At 42.4% G+C, this 17,817-nt stretch overlaps 1 protein-coding gene and 1 pseudogene across 1 annotated transcript; one reads left to right on the plus strand and one right to left on the minus strand.

Annotated features, from left to right (window-relative positions):
• Positions 1–3,765: 3,765 nt before the first annotated feature.
• On the plus strand, positions 3,766–4,574 carry LOC103599927 (annotated as a pseudogene).
• Positions 4,575–13,513: 8,939 nt separating this feature from the next.
• Positions 13,514–13,837, minus strand: LOC103599933 (non-secretory ribonuclease-like; the record flags this gene model as incomplete). The annotated part of the gene is made up of 2 exons (XM_008584130.1): positions 13,514–13,522; positions 13,605–13,837. Coding segments are annotated over 2 exons (242 nt in total), but the record flags the coding sequence as incomplete, so codon positions are not given.
• Between the last annotated feature and the right edge of the window lie 3,980 nt (positions 13,838–17,817).

Below are 17,817 nucleotides of genomic sequence, written 5' to 3' on the forward strand. Positions count from 1 at the left end.
AGGGTGTGACCAAGTGAATATCTGAGATGTGTAGAGAGGGAATGTAGGAAAAGTCGAGTGGAGAGTAGAGAGAATTTGCATACTTTATTTCTTGACTAGGAGGGGAGGAAGACTCTGTGTCTCAGGAAAAGGGACTGATCCCCGCTTCACGGTCTTCTCAGAAAACGTGTTTCTGGGGCCGAGCCCGCGGCACACTTGGGAGAGTGTGGCACTGGGAGCGCAGCAGTGCTCCCGCCGTGGGTTTAGATCCTATATAGGGATGGCTGGTGCGCTCACTGGCTGAGCGCGGTGCAGCTGATCTCAAAAAGGACAAAAAAAAAAAAAAAAAAAAAAAAAAAAAAAAAAAAAAAAAAAAAAAAAGAAAAGAAAAGAAAAGAAAACGTGTTTCTGATGTGGACGCTCCTCTTGCATCTGCTGCTAGATCAGACTGTTTTACAGACATCACCATGGCTACAGGAGGTCCAGGATCCCGGGTGGGTCAAGCCAGTCCTGTACCGTGCTCATGCGGCGCAGGGGAATGCTTCCAGGGTCTGCAAGCCCACCAACACGTTCATTCACCAGAGCTTCCGGAAGATACATGGCATATGCAACGCCATACCTACAAGGTACCGGAGTCCTACAGTGGAAACTGTAACCTGAGCCTCAGAAACCTCAAGATCATCCAGTGAGTCGTGGTCTCCCCGTGGTCCGGACCCCCAACCGTATTTACAGGCCTAACATGTTCTCTGGGCAGATCCGCCTGGCCTGTGTGCAGAACCAGCCGGTCCATCTGGAGGACTAGACCCCCGGTGGCCTTGCCGCGGGTGGTCTGGGCATCTCAGCGCCCCAGTGCCCTAATTGGACTGCCCTGCTGTGGTCCTCCCCCTTATTTGACTTCTTCCTGAAATCTGCACTCCTCAGTGCCCCCAGCCTTTTCGGTCTCTCAGGGTGCCTCACCTGGGAGGGGTGGGGTGGCGAGACATGGGTGGACGAGGGGAAAAGAGCCACTCTCTCTCCCACGCGGAATTGCCCTTCCTGCCAGATGAGTGCAGGGGCCTCCGTATTGTCCAACACAGAGACGTGCCCTTTTCCAGCATTTCCTCAGTTCCTCTCCCACCCGGGGAATTTTCGCCGGGTGCGCAGTGCGTGGGGTACGGGTGCCTCAACTTCGGGAAGCCTTCATCCCTCCTTAGGGTGATCCGCTCCGAGTCACGGAGCCAAGATTTTTCACGAACTGCTGCAACAAAAGTCGCGGAGGCACTGATCGAGATCTCGCTCTGTCTTCTGGCGGCTGCACCCTCTCCCTCTGCAGAGGTTCTGCGGCTGCACTGGCCGGCCGGGGGCGCTATGCTGCTTGTTCCCCGCGAGAAGACGTTCTACCTAGCAAGGCTGAGACAGGGTTTATCTTCAAGAGGCTTTTTGAGCACTGAGGAGAACAACCAAGTACGTATGTAGGATTCAGATATCTCAAACAGATCAACTTTCAAAGCACAAGATCCCTATCTTCCGCAGTGAACCGGGCCGGAAGCTCAATCTACCTGTTGCCCTGGGATAGTCACACTCTTCTCCAGCAGACAGACAACTCTAATGAGCATCACTGTGTGTGCCACGAGCCTCAACCACCACAGTGGAGTGGAGATGGAGGTGACATGAAGAGGAGTGACAGGCTATGTGCAGAGCTCTTCGCTTTTCTGTCCCAAGAGCATGGGTTCTTCCCGTCTCCGCCTCTGAGGCCAAATCTGTGCTGCATCATTTTGATAGTTTCAGGTTTCATTTAATCACTTCTTCATGGTATGACCTTTCTATCCTCGCCAGAGACCCTCTGAACAGGCTGAGAAAGGGGTAGTGTGAAGTAGTCTGTGTTTGACTAGACACATATACATATGTACATATATAAATAGATGTTACATGCATATGGTAAAAATATAAACTCAAACATTAAGTAAGTGCATACAGTGAAAAGATGTCTTCTTCCAATCTGTATTTCTTAGGCCCCAGTTTTCTTTTAAAAAGCAGTAAGTATTCAGTTTCTTTGCATCCTTTCACAATCTATACATAGATACATAAGCCTATACACATATATAGCTTATTGGTACTTGTATATCTATAGATGTGTGTTTGTGTGTGTGTGTATATGTACCTCTTCCATTTTTATTCCACTGTATCTAGATAGTAGGTAGCTGTATCTAGATAGTAAGTAGTATAGGTGCTATACACAGTATTCTGCACCTTATTTTTCATCACGAATGGTATATTTTGGCAAAGTATGTACATCATTCTGATTAATGAGCACATAGTATTCCATTCTATGGGTATTAAATCATTTCATTAACCATCCCTCATTCAGGCTCACAATTTTTTTCCAATCATTTATTACTACAAACAAGCTGGAATATAGTCTTGGAACAAAATAGCAACCACACACACCATGTATTTAGCTGTTGACAAGCTCATTCTCATGTTACTATCAATGCTCCTAGGACCTGACGTACTGAAGCTCCTGCACGTGTGTGGGGTGGTGGTTATCAAATCTTTCCAGGTGCACATGTGTGTCACTGGCCCCAGGGAAACCTGGGAGAACATTATTTTTTGAAATATAACAACATGACCAGTAGGAGTACAACTCAGTAGTTTTTTCTTGTAATTGGGAACCTAGGAAGTATTATTGGATCAAGCTTTGGTGTTTTAATCCTGGAAAGTTTGAAATGGTAACCATTTTTATATGTGGTAGACAAACTTAGATACCAAGATGGACTTAACTTTTATATTCACATTGAGCAATTCTAGAGCAAATGGAATGCTCCCGTTTGTAAAACAACTTCTTACTTTATTTAAATGGACTAATTTAACCTTCACAAATTGATTCATTTAACCCCATCTCTAAAATCAGGATTATACATCACAGTATCACCATTTTAGAGATTATACTGAGTCCCGAATGGAGGATTAATAGCAGGCAGTGGCAGAACTGTGTGTTTCCTCCAAAGCCTGAGTGTTCTCCTTCACTGTGGGCCACCTCTCAGAGGGAGGCAGGATGCACAGTAGGTGTAAGGTAAATCCTATCCGTTCAGATGGCCTCTGACGTGCACCTCTAAAATAGGCACATAATTCAGCCTGAAATATCTGCATTATCAGAGTTTTGTTTCCTAGGTAATAATGTTGTTTCCTTAATAAAATATACTTATAGACTGTGAGAGGTGGAACTAGTCTCCATTCTAATGGTCATCTCACCCTTTATACCCTAAGGACCCTCATCATTCCCTTTTCATGTGGATATCTATGTTTGTTAACACACTAAACTATATTTAAACTTAATTTAAATAATTTAATATTCTTTTTGCCATCTTCATTGATTATCTTATATGTGTTATATATATATATATAATTGATGCATGATAATTTTGAGTACCTGAGTATGGTTTTACTGTAGCATACACACTTGATGTACAGCTGTTTTGTTAGCCTCTCCTGTTAATCCTCAACACAGGTGAATGAGTGTTTCTTTTGGGTGTTTGTAACATTGTGTAGTAGACTACTTGTACTCCAGTGAAGCATTTGTGAAAGTGTGGCCCAAGGAGTCTGATGGTCCTCAAAACCCTTTTGGGGTATCTGTGAGGTCCTAACCTGTACAACTATGTATATATGAAAGGTCGGATTTTTTTCCACATAATTCAACAAAATAACATAGCGCAACAGATTGAATGCAAAAGCAGATATGAGAATCCAGCTGTCTGTATTTGAGACAGTCATTAAAGAGATTTTTTTAAAATGTAAAACAATGCCATTCTTTTTTTGTTTGTTTTGGAAAATTGGATTTTTAAAATAAAAATATATTAATGTCAATATGTATTGGGTTCATTCTTGTTATTTTAAAAAGAACCAATGAGTAAATATTAAAAGTTTCTTAGTGGAGTGGCCAGGCCCAGCCGCACCCTCCACTTCTGCCTCCGCAGCCGCACAGAGGAACCAGACACACAGAGACAGGCTGTTTGCAGGGCAGGGTGGGGGGGTTTGCCATGTCAGATGATGATTCGAGGGCCAGCGCCAGCTCCTCCTCAACTTCGTCCTCTGACCAGCAAACCGAGAAAGAAAGAAACACCCCCTAGAAGAAGGAAAGTAAAGTCAGCATGAGCAAAACTCCAAACTCCTCTCCACCAGCACCAAGAGGATTCAGAAGGAACTGGTGGACATCACTTTAGACCCTCCACCTAACTGCAGTGCTGTTCCCAAAGGGGACAACATCTATGAGTGGAGATCAACCATTCTAGGGCCTCCAGGGTCAGCGTATGAGGGTGCTGTGTTCTTCCTCGATATCACTTTTACACCAGAATATCCCTTCAAGCTTCCAAAAGTTACATTTCAGACAAGAATTTATCACTGTCATGTTAATAGTCAAGGAGTTATTTGCTTGGAAATATTGAAGGATAATTGGAGTCCAGAAGTAACCATTTCTAAAGTCCTCCTTTCTATCTGCTCACTTCTTACAGACTGTAATCCTGCCCACCCATTGGTGGGAAGTATTGCCACTCAGTATATGACCAACAGAGCAGAATATGACAATGGCCAGACAGTGGACCAAGAGATACGCTACATAAATTGGGTTATCACAGTTCTTACATTATTTGTCTGTCACAGAAGAGAGCTGCTTATGATTTTGAAGGGGTGGGGGAGGGTGGGAGTTGGTAAAGAGTACCATATTTCTAGAACAGATATTATTCAGTCTTATTTCCTAAGATATTGTAATTTAAGGTATCTTGTTACAGTAGACAAAAATTGGATTTTTAACTGTCATTAAACTTTTAAAACTGTCCTTCGTTCTTCAATATTAGCTGAAATGTAGTACAGAAAAGATTGTATGTTTAGACATTTGGGTTCAGTGGCTTGTAGTCTGTGAATTTAAAACAGCTTAATTTTGTACAGGTTACACGCATGGCCATTTATGTAAAGTCATTCTCAGACTACATTTTTTTGTTTAAAAAAAATCAGAATTTTGATGTTGATGAGGGAATGGGGGGAAAGGAGGAATTGGTAATGGGACATGAAAATCAACTACATTGTATATTGATAAATTAAAATAAATTTTAAAAAATTGGAATTCATTTTTCTTTTTTTTAAAGAAAATGAAATTTTATTAATATTATTTTTTACAGTCTAGGATGATGTGGAGAAGTTGGGAGGGAGGAGGAGAGGGGAAAGGGGAAGGAAATGGGATGGAAGAAAGAGGGAGGAGGAGGGGCAGGATTGAGGCCTGTGGCACCTCCCTTATTCCCATAGGGGAGACTGGGGGCTTCCAGTGGTGACTTGGTCATTGCTGGGTTGGGGGCAGATGTCAGGAAGGTGTGGAAAAGCCCTCACCCCCTACCATACCAGCTTGGGAACCTGGGGCCCTTCTTGTTGTGGCTTGGTGGTTATAGCTGGGCTGGTTGCGAGGGTTGGGGGGCGTGGCTGAGGCCTGAGGCCCCCCACTACCCCTGCTTGGGAGAGCCTGGGGCACTTCCTGTGGCAGCTTGGTGGTAGTTGTTGGGCTGGTTGCATGTGTCAGGGAGGTGTGGCCGAGTCCCTTGGCCCCCACATGCCCTGGGTTGGGAGAGACCGGGGTACTTCCTGCAGCAGCTCAGTGGTTGCTGCCGGGCTGGCTGCAGGTGTCAGATGACATGGCTGAGGCCTTAGGCCCCCCATTGCTCTGGCTTGGGAGAGCCCAGGGTGCTTCCTATGGCAGCTCTGTGGTCACCACTTGGCTGGCTGTGAGTGTCGGGTTGCATGGCCAAGGCCTTCATCCCCCACCCTCAGGATTGGTTATGGGTGTTGGGGGCATTACTGAGGCCCCTAGTCCTACCCCCTTTCTGGCTTGGTATCCCAGGGGACTTCCAGTCCTTCTATGTGTTATAGGTGTTCTTTGGCGAAATGAGACCTTTACTTGTTAATATCAAACTTTGTCTCTGGTTGCAGGTACTTTGTTTTTTCTTTTGGTTCTGTGTTGGATTATTTGCTGTTCCCACCATTTAAACTCTGTGCTGGAACTAATTTGTTGTCCTTTGCTTACTTCTAAAATGGGGGAACTTCCTGTGGGGACCAGCACTTGAGATCTGTGGTTGAGCTAGATTGCTGCTTTGCTGCTGATTCCCTAGGGAAGGCTTTTTGTGCAGTTCAGGTTTTAATGGTTGACTTTATAGGTACTTCCAGCTCTCAAGAGATCCAAAACTCTGGTCTATGCCTGAGTCTTTTCATCAAACTGCACCCCATGCAGTTCTATATTCCTGACCAGTCTCCTCTGAGTGGCCCTTTGCTTGATAGGGGGCAGATCCTTGCTGTGCCCCAGTGTTCTCCCAGTGGGCCTGTCTCCCCCACCGCCCGTGCGGCAATCACTTCCCATGAGACAGGCCATGCACTAGTCCCTTGTGATGACTCACCGGCCTCTGAGTGGCTCCTTTTCTTCAGTTGTTGTGGCTCCTCGCTCCTATGTGGGTCCACGGGAACCCTATTAGTAGTCTTGCTGGCCTGGGGGCCACCAAGGCCCTCTTCTCCCCTGCTACCTCCAAGCAACTTCACTCAGAGGGCACAGCTGTGGCTTTTGCTGGCTTTTGCTCCATGCACTCAGCAGCAACAGGCCAGAAGTGGCTGGGGCTCGAAATAGTCTGAGCAGTTTTTTCTTTCTCTCATTGTGGCTTCTCCTGCCTTTCATGCACTCTGTAGGTCTCTCCTCCAGTCTTTCCTCCTCTTCCTTTGAGTTCTAGTGGCCCCAGCTTGGCTGTTGTTCTTTTCTTATAGTTGTAAATTGGTTGTTTTGTGGGAGAGAGTGACGTTGGGGACTGTCTGTCTATTCCACCATCTTGACCGGATGTCTAGAATTTGTTTTTCCTTAATGGAAGGGAACTGTTACACCTCTCGCTGTGTAATGGAGATGCAAAATAGATTACTCAAAGCAAATATCAATGCAAAGAGAAGCCTGAAGGGACTGCATCAAGATGACTCTTTTTAGGAAGGAGAAGTGAGGTGCAGCCCCGTTTCAGTTTTTGCTTCAGTTTTTATTGTAAAGACAAGGAAGTTACAGAAGAAAAACAAATGGTTAATCAATCATAGTAAGAACATAAAGAAATTGGCTATGTAACAATCTTCATCCATGCATGCATGGCTCAAAATAGTTTAAACAGTATACCATCAAAAGAGTCATAAATCTAAGATATGTGACATGCAAAAGAAACAATAAGATAATCATTAAAGTGCCTGACTTCTTAAGAAACTCAAAGAAACAAAGCAAAATGCAGAACAACTCCTATTTACTAACTAATCTAGCAGAACATCCTTGGAAATCTTAACTCACATATTTTCCCATCATTTAAGTTTTGCTGTATTAAGGGTTATTGCACTCAGAACAATCCCTTTTTTTGCTTCAGTTTTCTTGTTCACATTAAAGGCTTTAGTCCTGTGCAAGTTTCCTTCTCACAAAATCTTCCAATGAGCCCATTACATTAACATCAGTGTATACAGTCCCTTAACTAAACAGTGATTAGAGTTGATTTGGTGGCTCTTGCCCCGTAGCTGTAGGCTCTTGCTTCCTATCCGAGGACTTTTGTCCTATACATGCATTACCTAAAAACCCTATCTAATAATCAAATAAGAATCAAGATTTCTAACCCTCTATAGAGAACATTGATATTTACAGAGTTTTTAGAGACTGTCATGTCGTATATATAAAATGGACATGTGGGTGTAAGACACCGTATAGGAAACGAGTAGTTAATGTATTTTATTATCATATGCCAATCTACTTTACTGTGAAAAGATTAAAAGTTTGAATCAGGACTTGTGAAAACCTGCAGTGAAATACCTTAAGCTATTAACTGTAAGGTGTGGAGTAAGATTTGCTCAGTGGATTGGTTATATGTTGTGGACAACTTAAGTCTGCATTTGTTAATGTGTTAAACAATATTAAACACAAAAATAAAATAAAATAAAATTTGAGGACTGTGGAATTATAATCTGTTGCTGCCCTGCTCTTACTAAGCATGAAAACCAACTCTCTTGATGAAGCCCTTTTGTTGTGGTAGTGGGTCTCAGCTAAACCCTTCGACCATTTCTCCCTTTATTTAAGGAAAGTGTGTCTTAAGGGCTGGCCCGCGGCTTTCTTGGGAGAGTATGATGCTGATAACACCAAGGCCACGGGTTCGGATCCCTATATAGGGATGGCTGGTTCGCTCACTTGGGAGAGTGTGGTGCTGACAACACCGAGTCAAGGGTTAAGATCCCCTTACTGGTCATCTTTTAAAAAAATTTTTTTTAAAAAAGGAAAGTGTGTCTCGATGATGGGTAGGTCAGTTGTGTAGCTGTGCTGATTTGGTCAGGTTAACTTAAGTCGTATCACAGGGTATATGTTCTTGATCAGAAGTGTTTGTAGCTAGCGTTGTCTTGGGCCCCCAAAGCAAATGGTACCTTCACTTCTTCTCATCTTGGTATAGCCTCAACACCAAGACATTACCAATTCCCATCAAGGCTTCTAAAGTCAGAGTCAGATAAAAGTGGAGCCCAAATGCCAGACTGGGGACAGGTTGTGTCAGAACTACCCGAGGAAAGGTTTGAAAGGCCGAATCCTGAGCTCCACATTCACACATTCTCTGTTGGTATACCTGGAGTAGAACCCACAAAGCCACAGTCTGAAAAGCTCCGCAGGTGGTTTTATTGGCAACTACTTAGTCTGTGAAGGTTTTTCAGGTGTGACGTTCACTGCACGCACGTTGGCAAAAAAGGCTGCTCAGGGATATGTTTATGAGATTTGGTCATATAAATTACTGTGAAAGAAAGTTGGCTTTGGTCCTTAGGGATTGTTCTAAAATATCTCAATGAAACAGATTGAGTGATCGGAATGCACTGGGCTCTGTGTATCACTGCTTACCCATGGCTTATTTTTAAGATAAACAATATTTGCCTTCTTGCCTTTCCATTAGACTAGACATATTTGAATTCAAGAAGAAAAAGACTTCCTGGCCTAGAGCTATCTGAGGAGTGAAACTCTTAAATTTATCCCCCCTCCCCCACTTTTTTGGCAGCTGGCTGTTAGGGGCAAAACTCATGCCCTAGGTGTTATAACACCACACTCTAACCAACTGAGCTAACTGGCCAGCCCTAAGTTTATACCTGAAGAGTGACTAGTCTCTCTACATTTTCCACAAATCCACTACCCAGATGCTCTCATTAGCTCTTATTCCTAAGTATTCCTGAAATAACCCCTCATGCTTTTGTTTCTGTGATCTCACCAAAATGCAAGGATGGTTCTGAGGATCAGGCCAAAATAGCTTCCCCATTGTGGATACACTGAAATTTTACTATGTAGACTTAAAGTAGTGATCAACTCAATATGCAATTAATTAATTTTAATTAGTCATGCATTTTCTGTCAAATTCATGAATCTTATAAGAAAAAGTCAATCAATTTAAGTCATCAAACAATTTACAAATACATTCCAAAGACAACACATATAAAGCTTTCTAAAATAACATAGACACCTACACAGAGAAAATCATTCCTCATTTTACAGAATCGAAGAATTGCAAATGTCTGAGCAGGAAGGCCATTTAATACAAGCCCATCATTTGTAGATGAAGAACAGAATATTGAGATGATCTTCCAAAATTACACAGCCAAGTAGTATAGGATCTGCATTAAATCTCACAGCTCCATGCTTGAAAATTGTATTCCTATAGTTGAGATCATGTCATGACCCAAATACCACAATCATAAGTATGGTCATGGACTGTTTTGTGTAATAATATCATAAATGATTCCTTGTACACAATTTGTCCAAGTAAATCAACAGATTTCACATGTTTTCATCAGGGCTTCATCCAAAAGATAGGAGAGCGAGAGAAGAGACTCAGGTTTCACTCCTGCTGTCCATCCAAAACTAAGGGAAGAGCCCCTCCAAGCATGACCTGTCTGGGATTCTCAGTTATTCTCAGTGTCTCTACAGCAGTAGCAACCTTGTTGACTTTATCTCTGCTTCTTCTTATCCCTCGCTTTGAGCTTGGGTTGTAGTAGGTGCTCAGTGTTAGCTGAAGTGACTATGCCTGATTTACTGCTGTTTGTGAAACTCAGTGCACACACTCTTCCTTTCATTTGGGCTACCGGTGAGATCAATGGGAAACCAGAGCAAGGAGCACAGAGAAGAGGAACTTAGCCAGGCATCCGACTCAGAACTGTGTGCACCGGGAAATGGACTAGGGTATCATATTGAACTGTTTGCATGGAGGAATTTAAACTATTTTTTTAGGTCAGAGAAATAGATGCAAAGCCTCAAGACATTACTCATTAAAACTGTAAATGTTCATACTTCCAACTGTGGTGCTTTAAGTAATGGCATAACTATGAGATTAGAGTACACACCTACACAGAATAAGTTATAAGATTTAGCCAATCCAACTCTTTTTTTTCCAGCTAGGAAAAAGGAGAAAGTTCTATGTCAAGGAATAAAAGAAAGTTTATGGTAGAGTTGGGAAGCACTTATGGAGGAGGGGATCAGACAGGAATTGGTAACTGAAGGAGGTGTGCAAAATTTCTTTCCATAGAATATTTAAGAAAATTTGACTGTCAGTTTTTCCTTCCTCTGGTCTCCACCATTCTTTAGAGGGGGTTGTGACCTTTGATCAGTTGGGGCTTTTTTATGACCATGTTTCAATTCCTCTTGGTCAAATCCAATCTGATCAAAATGGAGCACAATAGGTATAAACAGAAAATTCATATATATTTAGAAATGCATATTTTGTTCTAAGGATTGAGTGAGGGTTGACATTTCTTAGGGAAATTAGGAAGAGATATTAGTGTCTGGATCTGAATTCATCACAAGCTACATTTCAGGGAAGAGGTGAGGAGAGGCGAGGCAAAAATTGAGATTCACCAGAAAGATAAAGTGGAGATGCTGCTGCCAAGATGCTCATGTGTGTCTGGTTCTCAGTCAAGGCAATTTTAAAAATTTCAATTTTAATTACTTGAGGAAAACAGGAACATATTAACTTTCAAAAATGTGAAACCGTACAGGAGAAAGTCCTCATTGACCATCATACCCAATCAAGGTCCCTTCCCTACTCTGTCACTCCTGTCCCCCTGATGTTCATTTATGGCACAGCAGCCAGATTAATCTTCAGGTCATGTTAATCTACTATTTAAACACTGCATTTGAAACAGGAACAAGACAAGGATGCCCACTCTTACCACTTCTATTTAACATAATACTATAGATACTAGCCAGAACAGTCAGGCAAGAGAAAGATATAAATGCAATCCAGATTGGAAAAGATGGGGTCAAACTTTCTCTATTTGCAGATGACATGATAATACATATAGAAAAATCTAAAGACTCTCTCAAAAAACTACTAGAACTAGCTAATAACTTCAGTAGGGTTGCAGGATACAAAATAAATGCCCCCAAATCAGTAGCATTTATGTACTGAAATAATGAATTAACAGAAAGGGAAATAAAGAAAGTAAGCCCATTTACAATTGCCACACACAAAATAAGATACCTAGGGATCAATTTAACCAAAGAGGTGAAAGACCTGTACAATGAGAACTATAAACCACTTCTGGAAGAAATTAAAGAAGACACAAAAAGATGGAAAGAAATTCCATGCTCTTGGATTGGAAGAATTAACATTGGGAAAATGTCTGTACTACCAAAGTGATGTACAGATTCAATGCAATCCCCATCAAAATTCCAACGACTTTCTTCACAGAACTGGAAAAAACAATCTTACTTTTCATATGGAAAAACAAAAGACCCCAAATAGTCAAAGCAACCCTGAGCAAAAAAAAATAAAGCCGGAGGCATAACACTACCTGACTTCAAATTATACTACAAAGCTATTGTAATCAAAACAGCATGGTACTGGTATAAAAATAGACATTCAGACAAGTTGAGTAGAATTGAGAACCCAAATATCACCCCTCAAGCTTATAGCCATCTGATATTGGACAAAGGCAACAAAAATCTACAGTGGGGTAAAGACTGCTTCTTCAGCAAGTGGTGCTGGGAAAACTGGATATTCATGTGCAGAAGAATGAAACTAAATATGCATCTCTCACCATGCACTAAAATCAACTCAAAATGGATTAAAGACTTAAGTATAAGACCTGAAACTGTAAAATTACTAAGGGAAAATATAGGTGAAATACTTCAGCAATTAGGTCTGGACACAGGCTTTATGAACATGAGTCTGAAAACACAAGCAGCAAAAGAAAAAATAAATAAATAGGACTATCAAACTAAAAAGTTTCTGCACAGTAAAGGAAACAATCAACAGAGCAAAACAACCACCTACAGAGTGGGAGAAAATTTTTGCTAACTATGCACGTGACAAGGGATTAATATCCAGAATATACATAGAACTCAAGCAACTATACAGTAAAAAAACAAATGACCCAATTAAAAGTGGGCAAAGGAGATAAATAGACATTTTTCAAAGGAAGACATACAAATGACCAACAGATACTTGAAAAAATGCTCAACATCACTAGTCATCAGGGAAATGCAAATTAAAACTACATTGAGATACCACCTCACCTCAGTTACACTGGCTATAATCAAAAAGATGGTGAATAATGAATGCTGGCTAGGGTGTGGAGAGAAGGGAACACACATACACTGTTGGTGGGACTGTAAATTAGTACAACCAGTATGGAAAACAGTATGGAGGTTTCTCAAACAACTACAGATAGATCTTCCATACGACCCAGCAATCTCTCTTCTGGGTGTATACCCAGAAGAATGGAAATCATCTTGTTGAAAGGATACCTGCACTCCCATGTTCGTTGCAGCTCTATTTACAATAGCCAAGATATGGAACCAACCTAAATGTCCATTGATGGATGATTGGATAAGGAAAGTGTGGTATATATATACCATGGAATACTACTATGCCATAAAAAAGAATGAAATACTCCCATTTGCAACAACATGGATGAGCCTTGAGAAACTTATGCTGAGTGAAATAAGCAAAACACAGAGGGATAAATACCACATGTGCTCACTGATATGGGAGCTAAGAGAGAAAGGAAGGAAGGAAAGAAAGACCACAGTAGTGCCGTGATCCAACAGAGGGAGAGAACATTCCTAGAGCTACAAGATGGAGTGGGGGGAGAGGGGGAGGGGGATGGTGGTTGGGGGACAATAGGGTGGGGATACAGTGTACAAAAGCAATTTCTGGTAATTTCTATCTCATGAATATTCATAATAAAAATAAATAAATAAATAAATAAAAATGAGAAAATATATGAAAAAAAATAAACAGTGCACTTGATCCCAATTAAAAGCCCCTCTTTAGCCAGATGTTCTCAGCCCTGAAAGGTGTGAATCTCATCAGCTCCCATCATTAGTGCTCTTGGTTATCAATGCTCTAGTCTTCTTAGATTAGGCATATTTTCCCAACATGTCACATCCAGGTCTTTCTCAGGGCATTTGAATGTGCTGTCTGTGCTGGGATGATCCTCCCCATTGTCTGCATGGCCAGCTGCTCCTTATCTTGTTCACACTGCATTCCTTGGGAGGTTACAGTGGCTAAAAGGCACCCACACTCTGCTTTGATGACAGTTCTGGTTGCCATTGTAACAGGTGCTAGAGTGTTACAATCTCTAGTTACAGTTGGGTAACTTGTGTAGAAAAATGTATTTTGTCCTTTGCAAATCCTTCTGTGACTATTCACTGCCCTCACTGCATCGTCACATGGGGAGAGGGTCATATTTACGTGCTGGATGTTAAACCACTGACCCTGGGTTAAATTACCCAGAGGGGCATGGACTGAAATAAGCATTCCCAGGAGCCCCAACAGGAGCAGACAAAGTTGAGAATCGTGCAGCTTTAGAACCACGTTTCCTGCAAGAAAAGAAGAGAAGTAACTACTCCTGTATCCAGTCTCACTTCTGACACACTCTTTTCTGTCTCATCCTGAAGGCTCCTCTGCTGTCACTCTGCATCATATTTCATTTTCTTCCAGTCTTCAAAGTGTGCCCAGCCTCCTGGCACTAACTTCTGCTCAACCCTCCCTCAGTGGCTGCCCCATCACTGCCCCTCCTGTCCCAGCCCTAGGGCTCAATGTCTTACCCAGTCTCTGTGCTGTGGCTCCTGTGAAAACAGACCCAACTGGTAGTCCTGGAGCTCAGGGGCAGCTGGTCCCTGAGAATGTAGAGATAGAGCAGCCCCTGGGGTTGGGACCAGCAGAGCCAGGAGGGCTTTGAGTTTTGGCCGTGCAGAAACCCACAGATTGTGCAGTCAGCCTTCCTGTGTGATCACATGGCTGAACAATGGATTCCCAAGGACAGATCCTCTGCTCCTTCTGTTGTAAGGAATCTGATTCCAAGGGGTCCTGTGCAGGGCAGAGGTCTTCCAGTTGGAATGAACTCTGTAAATAAAAAATATACACTGGCTGTAGGTCGACCATAGATTCTACAACTTTTCTTGGAGCAGGCTTTCTGACAGCCTAGTCTCCACAATGGTACTGGGGAGTAGAGCAACAGAGTCCATGGAACATGATAGAGCAGGGGCTAGTTTTAGCATGAGTAAAGCACCCACTCATGGACAGCACCATGTTTTTCTGACGTAACAGCATGCAGGTGAACGTGGCTTTATGGGGGCACATGGGCTGGAGGAAGTTACCTGAACCAATGGGTCCAGAAAAGCGTCTAGAAGAGGTTCCATTTGAGTAGGACTATGAAGAATGAGCAGGGGTTTGCTAGAGCATTAGGGAAGGGATGGACCTTCTAAGCAAAGAGACTGGCTTGGGAAAATGCACAGAGGTGGGAAGTGTATCACAGGTGGGAAGTCCTGTGTGCTAAGAAATGTTAAATCACCGATCCCCCTTCTAGGTGGAAAAACTGGAATTAGATCCCTAAACTTATATCAAATACAATAAAATTCTGATAAAATTAATTAATATGACTTTAAAATATCTTGTACTATATTTTACTACCATGCAATATTCCTGTCACCTGAAAATACAATAATTTTACCAGCGATGTTCTCATGTACCTGTGGTCACAATGGTGACCTGGTCTGGACTTAATGCAGATACTTGAAAGAACCCTATCTGCAGAGCTAATAGGGTTCTGCCATGAATCCTGTTCTGGTTCAAATTCATTACATCTTTGATCAAGAAGCAAGTTCTTTACATATATTGTGTGGAATTCAGTTTTACAGGTGATGAGAATGTAAAGATGAGTGAGCTATAGAGTATGCCCCTGTGACGCTGACAGCCACACTGCTAGAAAGACCTGTACTCAAGTGTCTATAATACGAGGCAAAACCCACATGCCACAGGCACAAGGGTGTATCTGTCTTAAAACCTCTTCTTTTCTGCATATACAGTGTTATTTATAAAGTTTGGACTTGAAAGCTAAAGTTTGAAGTTGGGATAATTCACACAGAAAATTTGTATTGTTGTCTCATCTTAGAAAAATGTCATATGGTGTTGGTTGGTGCACTGAGCCTCTGTTAAGGCACAGTAGCAATGAGAGCTGAGTAGCAGCTGCCTCTGTGAAGGGGGCACTAGCTCAGGGGTCTTTACTGACTCCACTCCTCCCTCCTGACTCTCATCCTGTGTGTTCACTCATTGATGACACCTGCCTTGCTCCTGTGATATTTGTGTTATGACGATCAGATTTGTTACAAGTGTCCTGAGAGACGTCTGAGACCATCATACCCTGTCCTTTTCATGGCCATGTGCTTTAGTTATAATTGAGTTAAAAACATCCTCTAAGATGTGTTGTAATTGGTCCCTCTGGAGGTGTCCTCTGTGCATTTTTGAACTGTTCTCCATTGTTCCACAGCTAGCACAAGTGATCTCGTTTGATATTTAAGGCCTTTGGGAGAGGACCAGCTTATTTATATGAAGCAGGAGTCAATATAAGGCTAGGTTAATCAAAACAGACTAGGTCCACAGTATGATTTTGTAGAAGAAGTCTGCTTCTAGGCTCTTTTTGTTATGTTTAGCATAACCCAATGCCTCACCCCGCCCTTGGTAAACTTCTCTTACATGACCATCCAGCCATTTTAGGGGAAATGGCTAATAACTTTCACTGAATTATGGGGTAATCTTATTTAGTTTTTATTTGTTGTTAAGGGACATTGTAAGATATTATCCCACAGGAGGACTTCTGAATTTGTGGTAAAAACTTCTTTTGAGGTCATTGGACTCAAGGCCATGTGCAGAAATGAGATGTGTGTCATATGCAATTTCCTCAGACCTAGGGCACCTTTTCAATATTACTCTTGACCTACTGACATAAACATGGAGACCATCAAGCCTTTCTGCACACAGTTTTCCATGGGAGCCACAACACATACTACTGGCAGGTACCACCTGAGACTTCTCAAAATTACATGGTACAGTTTAATTCAAATGCAATGAATGGAAAAAGAGTTTCATCTTAACTCATCTAAGCTCTAAAGACATTCGTGTGTGGAGCTCTCCTTGTGTCTTAGGCTCAACAAGATGGCCCTAGGCCTTCTTTCTTCTTGCTTCAGGCCTCCTACATATCTCCCCTGAGGCCATAGTACAGAAGTGGGTCTTAGCTTCTTTGCTCAAAGTTCTAGAATTAAACAGAAATTATTTAAGCCTTTGCTGCTCTCTGACATAGTTTTTTCCTCTGTAGAGAAGTCAGTTGAATGCTCAGGTGGAATTATTAAAAGGGATGTCAGAAGAAGGATTTGAACAAGTGTTTTTTCCTGAGAAATTAGATTACATTCAAGTAAAGTGGAGACATCCCATATTGAAGGTGGTTACTGAGATCTGAGGGCCCTCATGAAGTACATGTCTTACATCTGTAGGTTTGCATCTCTGTGAGTGAAAGTTCCTCAGCACAGTGCTAGATGATTAACAGCATTTTGAAGCCATCAGCACTAACTCTAACCCCATGCATGACACACGTCAGTCAGTCAACCTCTCTAAGCACATGGGGTGTAAAGGGCTGATCATAAAGCTCAGGTCTGGACCTGGGGTAGCATTCCAGGGATGAAGGGCATATCCAGGAAGGTGACTGAAGGGGTCGTCCTCGTGGAGAAGGACCAGCCTCAGGATGCCAGAGTACTGGAGAAACAACAGAGGAACTCAGACACGAGCCTGGGCCATGACCATCTGGAAAGGCCAAGCATAAACTGGTGTGGCCCAGCCAAGAAAGGTTTTATGCCTATAGATGTAATAACAAGGGAATCCTTTAATCCCACACTGAGGTCACTTATGAGAAATGCACTAAGCATTTCAAGCAATCACTCACTGAGTGCTGTTCTGAGCAGGTCATCCTGCCATTCGCTGGACATGGAAGTTATGGTGGGTCAGTAGCTGGGCCTCATGAGGAAGGCTGCAGCACGGGAGACCTTGTGAGAGATGTTGTGGGGATCTCTCTTGCCAGTTGTCCAGCATTTTATATTGACCTTTTATTGGGCAGATGCCAGTTATGCCTGAGGTGCTGCAGTGTGCAGAAATGTCCTGCTAAAGAAGTATTATTCTTCATTTCACACAACTTCCAAAGTCTGGTTGGATATTCATGTTGGAGAGAACCTTTTCAAAATTAGATGTGATTCTCACTGCAATTTTAAAAAATTTTTGCATGGTTTTAGGACAGTGCCAGGCTTGGCTGTGTATCTAAATCACAGGGCCTTTATGAAAGAGACAGGGGATTGAATGAGAGCTCTGCTGCTCACCATGCCTGTGACCTCAGACAAGGAACTTGCCTGCTCAGTTCCCCCAGAGAAACATTAAAACCCTTGCTGAATACACAGAATGATAAGCCTGTAGATTAGGTTCTAAGATGGTGACGGGTCTGGAGCGGCCGTGACAGGAGACAGCGCGATCCTGAGAG

The sequence above is a fragment of the Galeopterus variegatus genome, unplaced genomic scaffold (assembly GCF_000696425.1).
Source record: "Galeopterus variegatus unplaced genomic scaffold, G_variegatus-3.0.2 Scaffold3152, whole genome shotgun sequence".
NCBI classification, from domain to species: Eukaryota; Metazoa; Chordata; class Mammalia; order Dermoptera; family Cynocephalidae; genus Galeopterus; species Galeopterus variegatus.